General features: G+C 45.6%; 1 protein-coding gene across 17 annotated transcripts in view; it reads right to left on the bottom strand.

Moving 5' to 3' along the window:
* The window catches only part of MYCBP2 (MYC binding protein 2), a 481,356-nt gene that overhangs the window by 128,918 nt on the left and 333,393 nt on the right, over nt 1-19,045 (bottom strand). For 16 of the 17 annotated variants that reach the window (XM_075336774.1, XM_075336775.1, XM_075336778.1 and 13 more), the window contains 3 exons: nt 3,900-3,997; nt 1,939-2,055; nt 1,321-1,461 (listed from right to left, as the gene is read on the bottom strand). In XM_075336774.1, the coding sequence (XP_075192889.1) occupies nt 1,321-1,461; nt 1,939-2,055; nt 3,900-3,997 (356 nt within the window). The remainder of the gene's footprint in view (nt 1-1,320; nt 1,462-1,938; nt 2,056-3,899; nt 3,998-19,045) is intronic. The other variant, XM_075336789.1, reaches the window with a different exon arrangement.

The raw sequence follows: 19,045 nt of genomic DNA, 5'->3' as shown, positions 1-19,045 counted from the left end.
ACTCTGCATGAGTGATGTTTAAACTTTTGGTCTGTACTGTATATCTAAAGTACAACTGAAATTGGATTTTTGGTTTTCATTGGCAGACATCAAAGCTCGGTGTAAGGGTGATCAGCAGACATAATGACAGCTAGCAATACTCTATGTAAATATAGGACTTAAGTGCACTACTACAGGGTGGGTGTTCATTAGAAACAAAATCATTCACAGAGTTCCCATTTTCAAGTGATGCTAAAAATGCAAAAACAAGTCAGCAGAAGAAAAAAAAAATCACGAAGTTTGAGATATGTAGATTACAGGGTATATGGAGTTTCTGTACTAATGGGGCCAAGAATGGTTATACTACTGTGCCAAATAGGCTATTGCCAAGATAGTACTTCACACTAGCCTAGGCACCACTGAGAAAGAACGGGGGCTTTAAACAAAACTATTTGTGCAGTAAGGCCGGGGCCACACGGGGCACTAGTGCGATGCTCGCATGACACTCGGCTCGCGCTGTCAGTATAGCAGGAGCCGAGGGTCATGCTAGTATCCCTGCGACTGCGGTCCAACTGTGCGAGCGGATCTCAGCTGCGGGGGGCGGGCTGGCGCTGCGGAGGGGCAGGCCGGCATAGAGGAGGGGAGGGAGGGATTTCTCTTCTCTCCTCCGTAGCCGGCTATTGCCATTTTCGCTCTGCACGCGTGGTACACCGGTGTAATGAGAGTGCAGTGCGATTTTTCCCTCGCCCCATTCACTTGAATGGGTGCGAGAGAAAAGAGTCTCGGAGTACAATCGCAGCATGCTGCGATTGTTTTCTCGGTCCGATTAGGGCTGAGAAAATAATCGCTCATGTGCGCTGACACACAGGCTAGAATTAGTCCGAGTGGAATGCGATGTTTTATCGCACTAGACTCGCACAGATTTTCTCGACGTGTGGCTTAGGCCTAAAGAAGGTGCATCCTTAAGAGATTGATTAAAGTGAAATGTGAAAACAAAAAAAAAAAAAAAAAAAACTGTTCAGATGTCCATGTACACAAATTATATTTTATAAATACAAAAATTATTCTCTTATCAGAACAAAGTAACGGACAGCACTACCGACATTTGAGTATGACAAGCACGGTGATACTGTGATGAAGTGACCATTCCTGATGAAGCAAACCGTACATATACATTTGTACAAATGCCTCTTATTATTTCAATGAATATCTGTGCAATGTTAATAATTTGTGATTCATATTACAGACACCAAAAATTGACAATGAATGAAATCAGTTGATATATCTATGTGTTACAGCGGAGCCTCGATGGCACTGTGATAGGGGGTGCCTTTTACTTACATCAACAGGAGCCAGGAGACTCTTGCCGAGATGCTGATTAAAAGACAGGCACCAAGCTTCATTGTACCCATTCATGTTAGGAACATACTTCTTTATTGTCTCATCATTCAGCCTGAGCCACACACCATCATCATTGTGGATCTGGATGGGAAACAAGCAACAATAGCGAGCCATGCTCTCCTGTAACTACTTTTTGGTTAGTAAGTCCTACGTGGCTGTTTCTAAAAAGCCAAATGGTAGATGTGAAGCACAACTGTGGGAGTCTAAGCCACATGCATCCCGGTGATACAGAAGTGCAGTGAAGAATGTGAATAGTGAACAAGAGTGGGAGGACAATCCTCAAAAGGATATACCAAGAAAAGAGCATGGAAGCAGGCAGGACTGGCAGTGTCTAACACTACAGGACAAGGCAGAAATGGAACAATTATTGAAACTTACGGGAATAGAAAAGGTCAATGTACATGTAAAGCTTTATCTGAAAACATGACTGCCTACTGCAGCGTTACTGTAAATTAATAAAATATTTAGCAAGACAAAGTGCCATAAGTTGGTCAATGATCTATTATTGTCGGCCATCAGAAATGAAATATCCTTAACACAAAGCATCTAAGGGTTTACCTCGTCAACAAAAGCGATGGTTCCATTGACTTTCACTATGCCTATCTGCTCACTCTGAAGGGAAGGGTGGCTACGAATACGGAGCCCTGCACTGTCCTTGGCGACAAATTTGCGAACCTATGAAGCAGAGGTAGACAGAAAGGAGAGAAAACCTAAAGCGCAACAGCACAGCAAAAACAAAGCCTGAAACACAGCTCATCAAAAAATAAGGGGAGATATTAAAGGCAAAATAAGTTACAGGTTGTTGCTAGTTTCCCAGAATATTTCAATCATTTTATAAAAAGAACTGGTCAAAAGCATTAAAAAAATAAATAAATAAAATAATGAATATCGGCAGCAATGAATTTGAGACAAATCTGGGCTCTAAATGCTTTCAGGCCTGTAGGTCTTACATTTACTGTAAACTACAAAGTTCAATTATTACTAAGATTAGATCCTACAAGTTTTGGCTTGTGCACGTTATTTCCTTTACACTAAACATTTTTAGTCTATCCCGTCTGTGGCAGAAGCAGGTCAGGCATACAATTTATTACTCTGCTTTATTGCCCTTTCCTTAGAAATGGTCATTAGATACTTGGCAACGTGCAGTAGTCTGTGTCTAATTCTATTACACAGACGCTAAATTGAGTCTGTGGATCCAGAAGACACAGGTGTAAGTACATGCTGAGACCACACCTCAAGACAATGCTCCTCAGCTTAACGCAAGGTCTAAGGACATGGTCACAAGTTGTAGATTTGTGGCAAATAAGTACTTCAACAAATATGCAAGAATCCACATTAACTTGCATGATTTGGTGAGGATTCGTTGCAGATTTCCCTGGATACTACTCCCCTGGAGCCTTCCTTGACTGCTTCTGGTGTCATTTCTGCAGTGGTCACGTACAAAGAGACCATTACAAAAGGCCAAGTGCTACAAGTATAAACCGTATTGCCTTTTTTGCCTTACGTTTACTTTGGGAAAGTTGTACACTCTGTGGGAAAAGACGGCTCCATATAACAGGGCATTACAGAAGATTGTAGAGATTTTGGTTGCATTGCAGCACTTCTGTATACAATTTAAAGGAAACCAAATCATCAGGATTTTCGTATATAAGCTAAAGCCAGTGCTATACTGGCACTATCAGGCTGATTCTATACATACCAGTAGTGGTCAGATCGGATGTTTAGACTTTCAAATCCAAGAAAGTAAACTTTAAAAAGTTGTCAACTTCTTGAGTGACAATTGCAACTGAGCAGATATCTGGGTGGGTATTCATATTGATTCCTGCCCCCTGCCTGTTCCTCACTCTCTCTGTTCTCTATGCTACTGGTACTATTCATCTGTTTCGTCACTAAGATGACAACCAGGCGGCCCGGTATCCTCTTCTGCAGCTAAATCGCTATGATCAGCTGTTCTCCACTCCTGTTGTGACCGTGCGCGCTCCCGTGGTCACGAGAGCTGAAGAAGCGAGGGCGCAAATGCCGCCCTCTCAGCCACAAGACTAGAATAACAGGGTCTTCACAAAGATGGCGTTAAAGATAAGCGCTATGCGCAAGCGCCAACTCAGGTGCCATCTTAGTGATGAAAAAGATGAATAGTAACATTAGCATAGAGAACAGAGAGGGAGGAACAACAGGCAGGGGGTGGGGGCGGGAATCCATATGAATACCCATCCATATATTATCTGTTCAGTTGCAATTATCACACAAGAAGCTGACGATTTTTTAACGTTTACTTTCTTGGATTTGAAAGCCTAAACATCCGTTCTGACCAGTAATAGTATGTATTTGTAAAGAATCAGCCTAATAGCTCCAGTATAGCACTAGCTTTACCTTATAAACGAAAATCCTGATTGGTTCCCATTAAATAATGGACGAGTGATGGAAAAATACTATTTAAAAATGGACAATAGTAAAATAATTTAGACCCAAATTAGTTAACCAAATATTAGTTACAAAGCAGTTTAAGCAAAGTAATCTACCTTGTTGGGTTGAGGCTCTGCTTTTGGTTTTACCAACTGTGTCCCAGGAGGTATCATTCCTTTAGGTGGATCTTTCACTTTGACTTCTAAACCTGCATCTATACAAAAAGAATATAAAAAGGTATGTACAGTATAAAGATAGCATACAACGACAGGAACAAAAATAAAAGAACTGTCTTTTTGCAAAGCTTAGCGAGGGCCTGTCACCTGGGTAAAAAGTGGCCAATATTTGCTCTTATCTCCCCACATTATTCTGTATTTTTTTTTAATCTGCCACTCAGTTCCAGGGAACCACTGGCTTTCTGTAATCGCATATAGCACAGATAGCGAAAGCTGTAAGCACTACCCCAGCAGAGAGACAGCGGTGGCTGTAAGCATGCCCCAGCACTAACCGACAGCTGTAAGCACGCCCCAGCACTGACTGACAGTCGACTCAACAGAGCATCAGTGGAAAGCTAGCTGTCAGTCAGTGCCAAAGCTTGCTTACAGCCATCGCACTCAGTACTGCGAGTGGCAACTCTAGTTTCTCTGGGCACATTTGCATCACTGAAAGCTGGCAGCTACTAGTAAATAAAACTTAATTTTTTTCCCCCTTTTCAGTTGTGCAACCACCCACAGTCATAATGCTATTAACCTGCAAGTTAATACTGTTATAGGACATGACTGCTTCCTTTTAAGGTTAACTGTAATTTTAAGGGCTATTCCCATCTCCAAGATCCTATCCCAATATGTAGTAGTTATATAATAAAGATGTTTGCAAATACAAGTGCATCTCAAATTATATGAAAAGAAGGGAATTTTGTTTACTTACCGTAAATTCCTTTTCTTCTAGCTCCAATTGGGAGACCCAGACAATTGGGTGTATAGCTTCTGCCTCCGGAGGCCACACAAAGTATTACACTTAAAAGTGTAAAGCCCCTCCCCTTCTGCCTATACACCCCCCCGTGCATCACGGGCTCCTCAGTTTTGGTGCAAAAGCAGGAAGGAGGAAACTTATAAATTGGTCTAAAGTAAATTCAATCCGAAGGAAGTTCGGAGAACTGAAAACCATTCAACACGAACAACATGTGTACACAAAGAACAACAGCCCGAAGGGAACAGGGGCGGGTGCTGGGTCTCCCAATTGGAGCTAGAAGAAAAGGAATTTACGGTAAGTAAACAAAATTCCCTTCTTCTTTGTCGCTCCATTGGGAGACCCAGACAATTGGGACGTCCAAAAGCAGTCCCTGGGTGGGTAAAATAATACCTCGTAATAGAGCCGTAAAACGGCCCCTTCCTACAGGTGGGCAACCGCCGCCTGAAGGACTCGCCTACCTAGGCTGGCATCTGCCGAAGCATAGGTATGCACCTGATAGTGTTTCGTGAAAGTGTGCAGGCTCGACCAGGTAGCCGCCTGACACACCTGCTGAGCCGTAGCCTGGTGCCGCAAAGCCCAGGACGCACCCACGGCTCTGGTAGAATGGGCCTTCAGCCCTGAGGGAACCGGAAGCCCAGAAGAACGGTAGGCTTCGAGAATTGGTTCCTTGATCCACCGAGCCAGGGATGATTTGGAAGCCTGTGACCCTTTACGCTGGCCAGCGACAAGGACAAAGAGTGCATCCGAGCGGTGCAGGGGCGCCGTAAGAGAAATGTAGAGTCTGAGTGCTCTCACCAGATCTAACAAGTGCAAATCCTTTTCACATTGGTGAACTGCATGAGGACAAAAAGAAGGTAAGGAGATATCCTGATTGAGATGAAAGGGGGATACCACCTTAGGAAGAAATTCCGGAACCGGACGCAGAACCACCTTGTCCTGGTGAAACACCAGGAAAGGGGCTTTGCATGACAGCGCTGCTAGCTCAGACACTCTCCGAAGTGATGTGACTGCTACTAGGAAGACCACTTTCTGCGAAAGGCGTGAAAGAAAAATATCCTTCATTGGCTCGAAAGGTGGTTTCTGAAGAGCCATCAGCACCCTGTTCAGATCCCAGGGTTCTAACGGACGCTTGTAAGGAGGGACTATGTGACAAACCCCCTGCAGGAACGTGCGTACCTGTGGAAGTCTGGCCAGGCGCTTCTGAAAAAACACAGAGAGCGCTGAGACTTGTCCCTTAAGGGAGCCGAGCGACAAACCCTTTTCCAATCCGGATTGAAGGAAGGAAAGAAAAGTGGGCAAGGCAAATGGCCAGGGAGTAAAACCCTGATCAGAGCACCAGGATAAGAATATCCTCCACGTCCTGTGGTAGATCTTGGCGGACGTTGGTTTCCTGGCCTGTCTCATAGTGGCAATGACCTCTTGAGATAACCCTGAAGACGCTAGGATCCAGGACTCAATGGCCACACAGTCAGGTTGAGGGCCGCAGAATTCAGATGGAAAAACGGCCCTTGAGACAGCAAGTCTGGTCGATCTGGTAGTGCCCACGGTTGGCCCACCGTGAGATGCCACAGATCCGGGTACCACGACCTCCTCGGCCAGTCTGGAGCGACGAGGATGGCGCGGCGGCAGTCGGACCTGATCTTGCGTAACACTCTGGGCAGCAGTGCCAGAGGAGGAAACACATAAGGCAGTTGAAACTGCGACCAATCCTGAACTAATGCGTCTGCCGCCAGAGCTCTGTGATCTTGAGACCGTGCCATGAATGCCGGGACCTTGTTGTTGTGCCGGTACGCCATTAGGTCGACGTCCGGCATCCCCCAGCGGCAACAGATCACTTGAAACACGTCCGGGTGAAGGGACCATTCCCCTGCGTCCATGCCCTGGCGACTGAGAAAGTCTGCTTCCCAGTTTTCTACGCCCGGGATGTGAACTGCGGATATGGTGGAGGCTGTGGCCTCCGCCCACAGCAGAATCCGCCGAACTTCCTGGAAGACTTGACGACTGCGTGTGCCGCCTTGGTGGTTGATGTATGCCACCGCGGTGGAGTCGTCCTACTGAATTCGGATCTGCTTGCCTTCCAGCCACGGCTGGAACGCCTTTAGGGCAAGATACACTGCCCTTATCTCCAGAACATTGATCTGAAGGGAGGACTCTGGCTGAGTCCAGGTACCCTGAGCCCTGTGGTGGAGAAAGACCGCTCCCCACCCTGACAGACTCGCGTCCGTCGTGACCACCGCCCAGGATGGGGGTAGGAAGGATTTCCCCTTCGATAATGAAGTGGGGAGAAGCCACCACCGAAGGGAGGCTTTGGCTGCCTGAGAAAGGGAGACGTTCCTGTCGAGGGACGTCGACTTCCTGTCCCATTTGCGGAGAATGTCCCATTGAAGTGGACGCAGATGAAACTGCGCAAAAGGAACTGCCTCCATTGCTGCCACCATCTTCCCTAGGAAGTGCATGAGGCGCCTCAAGGGGTGTGACTGGCCTTGAAGGAGAGATTGCACCCCTGTCTGTAGTGAACGCTGTTTGTCCAACGGAAGCTTCACTATCGCTGAGAGAGTATGAAACTCCATGCCGAGATATGTCAGTGATTGGGCTGGTGTCAGATTTGACTTTGGGAAATTGATGATCCACCCGAATCTCTGGAGAGTCTCCAGAGCAATGTTCAGGCTATGTTGGCATGCCACTCGAGAGGGTGCCTTGACAAGCAGATCGTCTAAGTAAGGGATCACCGAGTGTCCCTGAGTGTGTAGGACTGCTACCACTGTTGCCATGACCTTGGTGAAAACCCGTGGGGCTGTCGCCAGGCCGAAAGGCAGTGCCACGAACTGAAGGTGTTCGTCCCCTATGGCGAAACGCAGGAAGCGCTGATGCTCTGGTGCAATCGGTACGTGGAGATAAGCATCTTTGATGTCGATTGATGCTAGGAAATCTCCTTGGGACATTGAGGCGATGACGGAGCGATTCCATCCGGAACCGCCTGGTTTTTACGTGTTTGTTGAGCAGTTTTAGGTCCAGAACAGGACGGAAAGATCCGTCCTTTTTTGGCACCACAAACAAGTTGGAGTAAAAACCGTGACCCTGTTGCTGAAGAGGAACAGGGATCACCACTCCTTCTGCCTTCAGAGTGCTCACCGCCTGAAGAAGAGCATCGGCTCGCTCGGGGGGGCGGAGATGTTCTGAAGAATCGAGTCAGAGGACGAGAGCTGAACTCTATCCTGTAACCGTGAGACAGAATGTCTCTCACCCAACGGTCTTGTACCTGTGGCAGCCAGGCGTCGCAAAAGCGGGAGAGCCTGCCACCGACCGAGGATGCGGTTTGAAGAGGCCGAAAGTCATGAGGAGGCCGCTTTGGGAGCGGTTCCTCCGGCGGTCTTTTTAGGACGTGACTTAGACCGCCATGAATCGGAGTTCCTCTGACCCTTCTGTGGCCTGTTGGACGAGGAGAATTGAGACCTGCCCGCGGGCCGAAAGGACCGAAACCTCGATTGTACCTTCCGTTGTTGAGGTCTGTTTGGTTTGGACTGGGGTAAGGATGAGTCCTTTCCCTTGGATTGTTTAATGATTTCAACCAATCGCTCACCAAACAGGCGGTCGCCAGAAAATGGCAAACCGGTTAATAACTTTTTGGAAGCAGAGTCTGCCTTCCATTCACGTAGCCACATGGCCCTGCGGACTGCCACCGAATTGGCGGATGCTACCGCCGTACGGCTCGCAGAGTCCAGGACAGCATTAATGGCGTAGGACGCAAACGCCGACGCCTGAGAGGTTAAGGACACCACCTGCGGAGCAGAGGCACGTGTGACTGCATTAATCTGCGAGTGACAAGTTGACATAGCTTGGAGTGCCCATACGGCTGCGAATGCCGGAGCAAAGGACGCGCCGATAGCTTCATAGATGGATTTCAACCAGAGCTCCATCTGTCTGTCAGTGGCATCTTTGAGTTAAGCCCCATCTTCCACTGCAACTATAGATCTAGCCGCCAGTCTGGAGACTGGAGGATCCACCTTGGGACACTGAGCCCAACCCTTGACAACGTCAGGGGGGAAGGGATAACGTGTGTCCTTAAGGCGCTTAGAAAAGCGCTCATCTGGACAAGCTCGGTGTTTCTGGACTGCCTCTCTGAAGTCGGAGTGATCCAGAAACGTACTCATTGTACGCTTGGGAAACCTAAAACGGAATTTCTCCTGCTGAGAAGCTGACTCCTCAATTGGAGGAGCTGGGGGAGAAAGATCCAACACCTGATTGATGGACGCTATAAGGTCATTCACTATGGCGTCTCCTTCAGGTGTATCTAGGTTGAGAGCGGCCTCAGGATCAGAATCCTGATCTGCCACCTCCGCTTCATCCTCTAGAGAGTCCTCTTGCTGAGACCCTGAGCAGTGTGATGAAGTCGAGGGAAGCTCCCAGCGAGCCCGCTTAGGCGGTCTGGGACTGCGGTCCGTGTCGGAGACCTCACCTTGGGACCTATGAGTCACCCCAGGAGCACTTTGCTGCTCCAACCGAGGGGGGCCTGGGGTCAATGATTCAACAGTGCCCGGGGCCTGTGTTACCACTCTGGACTGCAAGGCTTCTAGTATCTTAGCAGACCATTTATCCATAGACTCAGAAAGTTTGTCAGCGAATACTGCAAACTCCGTCCCTGTCACCTGGACAGTGGTAGCAGGTGGTTCCACCTGGGCCACCAGTGGCAGAGGCTCCGGCTGAGTAAGTGCCACAGGGGCCGAGCATTGCACACAATGAGGGTAGGTGGAACCTGCCGGTAGCATAGCCGCACATGAGGTACAGGTTGCAAAGTAAGCCTGTGCTTTGGCACCCTTGCTTTTTGCGGACGACATGCTGTTGTCTCCTCCGAGTACAATCCGGGAGGGTATATAGCCAAAAACCAACAGTGCGACCGTACAGAATAAATGTATAGCATATAAGCATATATATATATACACTTCGGCACCCAAGGGGGCCAGCACCTAGTAACAGGTGCGGCTTACCGACCGCCCAAAGCGGTTGTGTGACCACCAGATTCCCTGCCTGGGCCTCCCAGAGCCGTGTTGTCTCTCCTCTCCAGCTTCAGAAGTGCTGACAGGAATGGCTGCCGGCGTTCTGTGAGGAGGAGGAGGCCGTGGGCGTGCCCTAGAAAGTGCGGGAATCTGGTGCCCCACGGTGCTCAGTGAGGGGGGAGGAGGATACAAAGTATGCTCCAGCCCTTAGCGCTGACGTCCAGTGCAGCGTCCCGCCCTTCCCCTGACTGGCAGGCCCGGGGGCGGGAGTATGCGGTACTAGGCCGCAGAAGCCGGGGACTAAAGTTATAAGCGCGGCCGGCAAACAAGCGCGGTCAGCGCGGTAGTCCCGGCGCACTAACACACCCAGCAGTGCTGCAGCGTGTACAACACAAGCGCTCCATGCGCCGTCCCCAAGGGGACACAGAGTACCTCACAGTAGCAGGGCCTTGTCCCTGACGATACCCGGCTCCTGTCCAGCAGATTCCCCAGGGGCTGCGGAGGGAGCACGGTCCCAGTGCCTGGAGACCGATTAGGATCCCACTTCACCCAGAGCCCTTAAGGGATGGGGAAGGAAAACAGCATGTGGCTCCTGCCTATGTACCCGCAATGGGTACCTCAACCTTAACAGCACCGCCGACCAGAGTGGGGTGAGAAGGGAGCATGCCGGGGGCCCTGTTATGGGCCCTCTTTTCTTCCATCCGATATAGTCAGCAGCTGCTGCTGACTAAATTGTGGAGCTATGCGTGCATGTGTGCCTCCTTCGCACAAAGCATAAAAACTGAGGAGCCCGTGATGCACGGGGGGGTGTATAGGCAGAAGGGGAGGGGCTTTACACTTTTAAGTGTAATACTTTGTGTGGCCTCCGGAGGCAGAAGCTATACACCCAATTGTCTGGGTCTCCCAATGGAGCGACAAAGAAAGTTAGTTTATATTGTTGAGGACAAGAATTGAGTATACAAAAATACTTAATTCTTCCATTTCATAGACTCAGGTATATAGTTCAGTAGATGTAAACTAACACACATTTGTGAATGCTTTTGTTTTTTACTAACATGTACATATGTAGATTATATATTCAGTGTATTTTCCTTAGATACAGTGTGTGTGTGTGTGTGTGTGTGTGTGTGTGTGTGTGTGTGTGTGTGTGTATGTATGTATGTATGTATGTATGTATGTATGTATGTATGTATGTATGTATGTGTGTATGTATGTGTGTATGTATGTGTGTATGTATGTATGTATGTATGTATGTATGTATTGTCTATCCACACATACATACACACATACATACATACATACATACATACATACATACATACATACAGGCACATGTAATCCTAAAGATGGCTGCCGTATTCTGTCTACACCCAAAGGAGATGATATACAAAAGAAATTCCTGGAGCCTGGACTGACCAATCAGGAAGAGACTATGCAGATCTATATGTCTTGAAGCTCCGACCCACGATATTTGATTGGACTGTATTTTGTCCACACCCTTCACTTCTCAAGAGTTGTGGAAAGTTTCAAATAATAAAGACCACTTGGTCAGTGCCAGTCATGGAGATAGCTATAACTGACTTGCTGTACGTTATTATTTAATCTCACGTGCACACATGACATTTTAATTTGAAACAGCAGTCAGATCCCGAGAGATCCTTTGAGTCTCATCATCATCGTTTTTTTAACCTTGACAGTTGGCGCGCCAAACGTGGAGCCACCGAAAAGAGTGAGTCAGAGCTTCCACTTTCCGGACGTCTGGGGGCTACTCCACAAGTATCCAGGTGTCGCTCGATAGGATTGATCACCCTCCGATCCGCGGTAAGCATCATATACATTGTGTGTGCTGTTTTACCTGTGGTTCAAGAGACACCTGGCGAAAGGGGGTGGTCACTAGTCTAGAGAATGGTAGTGCACCGGAGACCTAACGGTGTGACTGTCACTCACCGGTGACCTAGAGAAGGACCCAGCCCCCATAGGTGTTGGGTAGGGTTAAAAGGATCTGACTGTCTGTATCTCTGAGTTGCATAGAGTGAGAAATCATGGGGGGGCTTTTTGAGTAGCTGTTGCCCCTGGATTTTTTTTATGTAGTGTATGGTTAATCAGGCTTGTGATTTCTCTGTTTGGTTCTCGGAGAGTTGATTGTCTGTTATTGTTCACGGAGGGCTCTGCTGTAGATAGAAATCGAGCAGGGTCGAATTACGCAACTAGTGCTTACAGTCTCTCACTAAGAGAAGAGTAAGGTGGGGGTCACTCATTCACGCAGCTACATTCTTTCGCTGAGCAGGCAGTCTGAGGGGGGAGTGTAGAAGCCCACAGAAGCAGCCTGCATTTCTACACTGTGAACAAAGGAAGCAAGGGGGGGGGTTAGTGAATTACCCATCCCTGCTAGGAGTGAAGAGGCAGAGACAGCGCAGCTCTTTGGAGTGAGGAGAAAGGAGGGGGTCAGTGGGCTAACATACAGGACGTAGCAGCAGCCTTTGTGTAGCAAAAGCAAGCAAAGGAGTTGTAGTGATTTGTAAGAAAGACAAGTGCTATTTTGGTTTGGATTGGAACAAACTAATGGGTTCATGCGTTTTTCGGTATTTTCAGTTGAGTTTTCTTTTTTAACAGAAGTGTCAAAACTAGCAATTCCCCTGTGTTGCAGATGATATCCACTGTTTATTAAATATTAGATATTAAATATTGAATAGATAATAGACGAGGAGGGAAGGGTTTTGGTAACTTAAAGTGGAATTAGCGGATTCCCCTGCGTTTTAGACGCCGGCCACTGTTTGCGTTTTGACACGCAAACGAGGCGGGAAAGGATTTCATTTTAGTTAATTTAAGGGTGTTGGAATTAGCGTATTCTCCTGCATATTAGACGCGAGTCACTGTCTGCGCATTACAAACGCGGACGAGGCGAGAAAGAATTCCGTTGGAGCCGGCCGGTCCAATTAGAGCACTGTATACTCTCTATTCAAAAATAAACTTGTTTTTTTAGTAGAAGCTGAGAACGCTGTCGCCCTAGTTACAAAAATAAATAAATAAAAAAAAAAAAAAAAAAAGAATAAGAGCGGAAAAATATATAAGAGATTGTAAAAAGTTGTGTAAAATCGTTGGACCAACCACTAGATGGCAGGCTGCAACCCATGTACTGAAGTTCAGATTAATCTCCAGTGAGCGTATACTGGAGGAAAAAGACCCTATTCACTGTGTGTTGCTGTTTGCAGAATCACTAAATGTTTTTCTCTAGCTGTGCCTCATTGTTCTCCTTTAGAAGTCATCATATCTGGTGCTAATCAAAATTTTCTTTGTATGTTGTAATGCAAACCAGTTTACAGGCATTACAAGCAACACCCCTTCCCTTCCGAGCTGGAATGCACACTGCCCGCATATCTGTAAAGGGGGGCTAGACAGCTCTCCGAAGAAAAAAAAAAACTGACCCAAGTGTTAAATGTACATGTATTTGTGCTAGGTTTCCTATCCTAAGAGCACATTTTGATAGTTGGGAGATTTTTTGGGGATTCTTTTGGTCTGGTGGGAGTTGACTGTTCACGGGTACATGGTTTGTTGTTTGGAGTCCCTTGTCCTGTATAGGAGTCATGCGTGAATGTGGGCGTTTGTAGAGTGGTGGTGTGTGGCAGAATGCGTACATGCATGGTGATGTGGACACTCCCCATATACACCCCTGGTTCGCTGCGTGGTTTCCGCCGCTCCCGGTGCACCCAGGGACTCACAGCATAGATGCTGCACCCGGAGGTCGGATGCCTGGGGCTTCCTGTGGCAGCCGTCTTGCTGCACCCACTGATGGCAGTGCACCTCGTGGGCCACACCCCTCGTGATGGCTCTTTGTTCGAAGCTCTCCACCCATCCCCGGTGGGAGGTGTTCTCTGGTGTATGTGACTGACACATTTGAATAAGTATGGAGCAATGTATTTGTTTGCTCGGCTGTCCCATGGATGCAGGTCAAGGATAAGTGGGTGGGGCTTTTGCAGAATTGATGAATGGAGAGATGTCTGTTCACGTGGAATCAATTGGTATTTTGGAAGTCCTGCAGCATTATATCATGGAGTGGAATAGAGGAAGGTAAATATATATCTTTGTACTGTGTTGGTTAGTTTGAAACAAAGGTTGTGGGCGACTTGCCCCCACTGATGTCAGAATGTGTCAAGTCCATTTGTGGAAAGAGATGGGGAAAAGTGTGTAATGCATCCAATGTGGATGTGGGAAATGGATGTGTTCACTGCTACGTCTTTGTTATAACAAAAGATGAGTTTTTTTTTTTCTTCTTCCTCTCTCGCTTTTAAGAGATAAGGATGGAATGTATGAAAGGATGGAAAGACCCCCAATAGTGACGTAAGTTTGGTTTAACCCTTAGAGTTCAGGATTTCCCATTTTTTAGTTTACTGCTTATACCTGAATAGGGAATATTAGATTTCATGGGATGTGCGATTTAATTTCTGTGTTTTGTTTTTTAATGGCGATTTATTTGAACAATATATTTTTATTTTGTGACTATCACCTTTTCTGTTTTTACGATTATTTCTAAACAATTTCTATATTTTTGCAGGTTAGTCGCCCAGTCACAGCTGTCATTTAATCACGTCTCAGTTATTTCTATTATGAAAGGTTTTTCTTTTCTTTATGGATACAGTGTTTATCGTAAGGTTTTAAAATTCCCCAGCAATGTATATTGTTGTAAGATATACGTTATTTTCAGTGTTTGTTCATTTTAAGTTTTAGTATGTAGCTAATTTATTGCCTGCGGTTTTATTTTTCTTTTAGGGAATACCAGTATAAAAACCCTGAATTTTGACACATTGGTAAATAAACAATTAAACAAGGGGGGGAATAAGGTATTAATTATATTCTCCAGTTTCTTCGAGGGAGCAGCAGGCATATTAGATAGGTTTTGAAGCTGACCCTTCCCCCACAGGCTATGTTTATTAGATTACTATGAGGTATATCTGTTAACTGAAATGGGAAAAATCTTGTCCTATATGTTTATTTGTTTAGTATTTTCAGTCATGTGACGTATAGATGACCACTAACTGTATTATGGTCAGAGTTAAAGTTATAAGAATGATCTAATGTATATTTTTTAGTTTTCTTTTTATAGATGGAACAAGATGTTGGTCGATTCTGCACTGGATATGCTGCTGTTTACACCACATGAGGTAGTCTAAATTCATACCACTTCCTCCCCTCCTATCGATACAGGAGGCAGTGACGTATTAAATGCCCTCTCTAGATGGGTAGAACAGGAGTGGGTAAGAGTTTTTAGATGTGTATGTAGGTTGTAGATTTTTTTCCTGTTGTCAAATGAGCTAGGTATGCTGAAGAGAAAGTCTAGATCTGAGCTGATGGAATCGGATGGAGATCCCCGCACAGGTGCAGCTGACCAAGAAGCAGTGAACGGGTCTAGAGTTGAGAGTCTTTCACCAATACCGACCATGCCTCGGTGACACCTGTCACATCGCTAGTGACTTCTGTCACTACTTGTGTTCTTAAATCCCTACAGGAACAAGCGATACAACAAAAAATGGAGTGTGACATGCAGGGAGCCAGCTGACTGAGGAAGGTCTGTGGATAAAGGGTGGTAAGCTTTCTCTGCCATGAGAGCTCTTCTTAATGATGGCCCAGGTAACATCTGTGAAACACAATTGTCAGTGTGTGCTTTGGTGACACCAGGGTTCAGTACTCAGGTGGGCAGATTCACCCAGTCTTGTAAGACATGTGCCTAAAACAAAGTGAGAAAAAACTGTAAAGAATCCGCAGAAACACCCTGCACCTACTCTACCCATTTTTAGAGACTGCAAACTGATTATAGATGTACATCATGAGCACGTTGTATGCAAGTCTGTGCGTGTTGTGTAGATTTCTCTCCAGGTTTGGTCAGAGGCATTCCAGTGCAGAAAACGATATTGTTGAGAAGCACATGAAGGTGGTATGTAAAAAAAAACAAAATGTGTTTACAAAAAGTGTATATTTTATAGAAAAGTGGAAACCAGTAAATCGTGTATAAAATGTATATGTTTTGTTTTCTTTTCGGAATAAACAGGTCTTTATGTAAGATGTTTTTTGGTTTAACACAGGCATGTACAATTTTTATATAATTGACTGAATAGTGTGATAATCAGGTGTATTTTCCAATTCCAGATCTTAAATCAGAGCTATTAGCATATGGTCTCCAGTCAGGGTACTGATTGATCCTAAACGACAAGCGAGAAAGAGCCATGAGTCAACACTAGAGTAGCCGATCCAACCGCAGAAAAATCTATAGATCCACACCTCGCATTGCAGAAGGGTCGATCAACCAGAGCTGCACTGAGCGTTCTGCTCATACTTATCCTTTTCAGAAAACCCTGTACAGTCTCAGACCAGCATTGCCAGAACAGTTAGAAGAGAGGACTTAGAAAACCTTGAGACATAGGAAAGTGCAACTACAAAGGGTGAGGACTCGCCTAGGAGTCCTTGGTCTCAAACCGGTGAAGAAAACCCCTTTCCCCTTTCCGCCCATGCCTCAACGTTCAGTTAGGCAGGTTTTTCAACAGATCTTTTTACCTCTCTTCCTAAGGGAACACAGTACCCTTAGAATTCAGAAATGGCAGAAATAAGTTTTTAGGGGGGACTGTTGAGGACAAGAATTGAGTATACAGAAATACTTAATTCTGCCATTTCATAGACTCAGGTATATAGTTCAGTAGATGTAAACTAACACACATATTTGTGAATGCAAATATATATATACCAGCACGTGTAATCCTAAAGATGGCTGCCGTATCCTGTCTACACCCAAAGGAGGTGATATACAAAAGAAATTCCTGGAGCCTGGACTGACCAATCAGGAAGAGACTATGCAGATCTATATGCCTTGAAGCTCCGACCCACGATATTTGATTGGACTGTATTTTGTCCACACCCTTCACTTCTCAAGAGTTGTGGAAAGTTTCAAATAATAAAGACCACTTGGTCAGTGCCAGTCATGGAGATAGCTATATCTGACTTGCTGTCCGTTATTATTTAATCTCACGTGCACACATGACATTTTAATTTGAAACAGCAGTCAGATCCCGAGAGATCCTTTGAGTCTCATCATCATCGTCATTTTAACCTTGACAATATAAAAGGGAAACACACACACGAGGGTCTGCTGATAAGTCTTTGGCTTTGTGATCTATTTAGTTTTTATGGTAACACATCTTACATCACATGAAAGCCTTTTGTGTCTAATATATGTTTTGAAAATCTTGTGTTTGTTGCTTATGGCAACAGTGTTCAACACACACACGCGGGAAAACAAAAATGGCAGCGTCTAATGCGATATTCACAGCAACAGAGCAGAGGAGTGAAAAAATTCTTATTTCGGCAAGGAAAGTCTGCAAAGGATATTCATGGTCATATGTCGCAGATATTGGGGGAGCATTGCCCCCAAGAAGAACTGGGTTGCCAAATTTAAAACGGGCCACTTCAGTACCAATGATGAGGAACGTTCTAGACGACCGAGAGTGGTTGTTCCGGAGATCATTGATGCTGTGCACAACCTCATACTGGAGAATCGATGAATTTCAGCTAAAGCAATAGCAGACAACATGCGGATTTCCCGTGAATGTGTTTATGTCATTATTCATGAACATTTGGGCATGAGGAAGCTATCTGCAAAGTGGGTTCCCAAATGTTTGACAACAAATCCGAAAACCATGCGAGTGAAAACTTCAAGGTCCATTTGTCAGCGTTTCCGGACTGAGAAGAACTTCATGGATCAACTGGTCACTATGGATGAGACCTGGATTTATTTGTATGACCCAGAAAACAAGAGCAGTCAAAAGAGTGGAGGCACAGTTTGTTCTCCTCTTCCAAAGTTTGTTTTCTGGGATAAGGAGGATGTGCTGCTAGTGGACTACCTTTAAAAGGGTTCCACCATCAATGCAAGGTATATTAAACTTTTGGACAAACTGAAAACAGCTCTGAAGGCCAAAAGGTGCAGCAAGCTGTCCAAAGGAATCTTATTCCTGCAAGACAATGCCTCTGCTCACACTGCACAAGCAACCATGGCAAAACTGGCAGAGCTGGGCTTCCAGCTGGTTGACCACCCACCTTATTCACCAGATCTAACTCCCTCTGTTTCCAAACCTGAAGAAACACCTCAAGGGTACCAAATTTCACACCATTTCTGATGCTATGGCTGCATGGTTTGAGGCACAACCGAAATAGTTCTTTTTGAAAGGCTTACAGAACTTAGAATACAGATGTAAGAAGTGTGTTGACATCAGTGGAGACTAGAGTATGTGGAATAATTGTAAAGTTCCATTATCCGATCTCGTTTCTGGGTAAAGCCAAATACTTAGCAGCAGCACCTCGTATTATATAGAGTCATTACAAACATAGTGATCTATTTCAAGTGTTTATTTCTGTTAATGTTGATGATTATGGCTTACAGCCAATGAAAACCCAAAAGTCATTATCTCAGAAAATTAGATTATTATAAAAGACCACATGAAAAAAAAAATAATCTTTTTTTCCCCCTACTGAAAACTCTGTACAGTAAATGCACTCAATACTTGGTAAGGGTTCCCTTTGCATGAATTACTGCATCAATGCGGCGTGGCATGGAGCCCAGGTTACTTTGATAGCAGCCTTCAGCTCGTCCGCATTGTTGGGTCTGGGGTCTCATCTTCCTCTTGACAATACCCCATAGATTCTCTATGGGGTTAGGTCAGGCAAGTTTGCTGGCCAATGAAGCACAGTGATACTGTGGTTATTAAACCAGATATTGGTACTTTTGGCAGTGTGGACAGGTGCCAAGTTCTGCTGGAAAATGAAATTTCCATTTCCAAAAAGCTTGTCGGCAGAGAAAAGCATGAAGTGCTCTAAAATTTCCTGATAGACGGCTGCGCTGACTTTGGTCTTGATGAAACACAGTGGACCTACACCAGCAGATGACTTAGCTCCCCAAACCATCACTGATTGTGGAAACTTTGCACTACACCTCAAGCAGCTTGGATTGTGACCTCTCCACTCTTCCTCCAGACTCTGGGAACCTTGATTTCCAAATGAAATGCAATATTTACTTTCATCTGAAAACAACACCTTAGAGCACTGAGCAAAAGTCCAGTTTTTTTTCCTTGGCCCAGGTTAGACACTTCTGGCATTGTCTATTGGTCATGAGTGGCTTGACACAAGGAATGTGACGGTTGTAGCCCATGTCCTGGATACATCTGTGTGTGGTGGCTCTTGCTCCAGCAGCAGTGAAGTCCTTGTGAATATCCCCCAAATTTTTGAATGGCCTTTTATTAACAATCCTATCACAGCTG

The sequence above is a fragment of the Anomaloglossus baeobatrachus genome, chromosome 2 (assembly GCF_048569485.1).
Source record: "Anomaloglossus baeobatrachus isolate aAnoBae1 chromosome 2, aAnoBae1.hap1, whole genome shotgun sequence".
Classification (NCBI taxonomy): domain Eukaryota; kingdom Metazoa; phylum Chordata; class Amphibia; order Anura; family Aromobatidae; genus Anomaloglossus; species Anomaloglossus baeobatrachus.
Note: the sequence above shows the minus strand (reverse complement) of the source record. Positions and strands in the feature narration are given on the sequence as shown.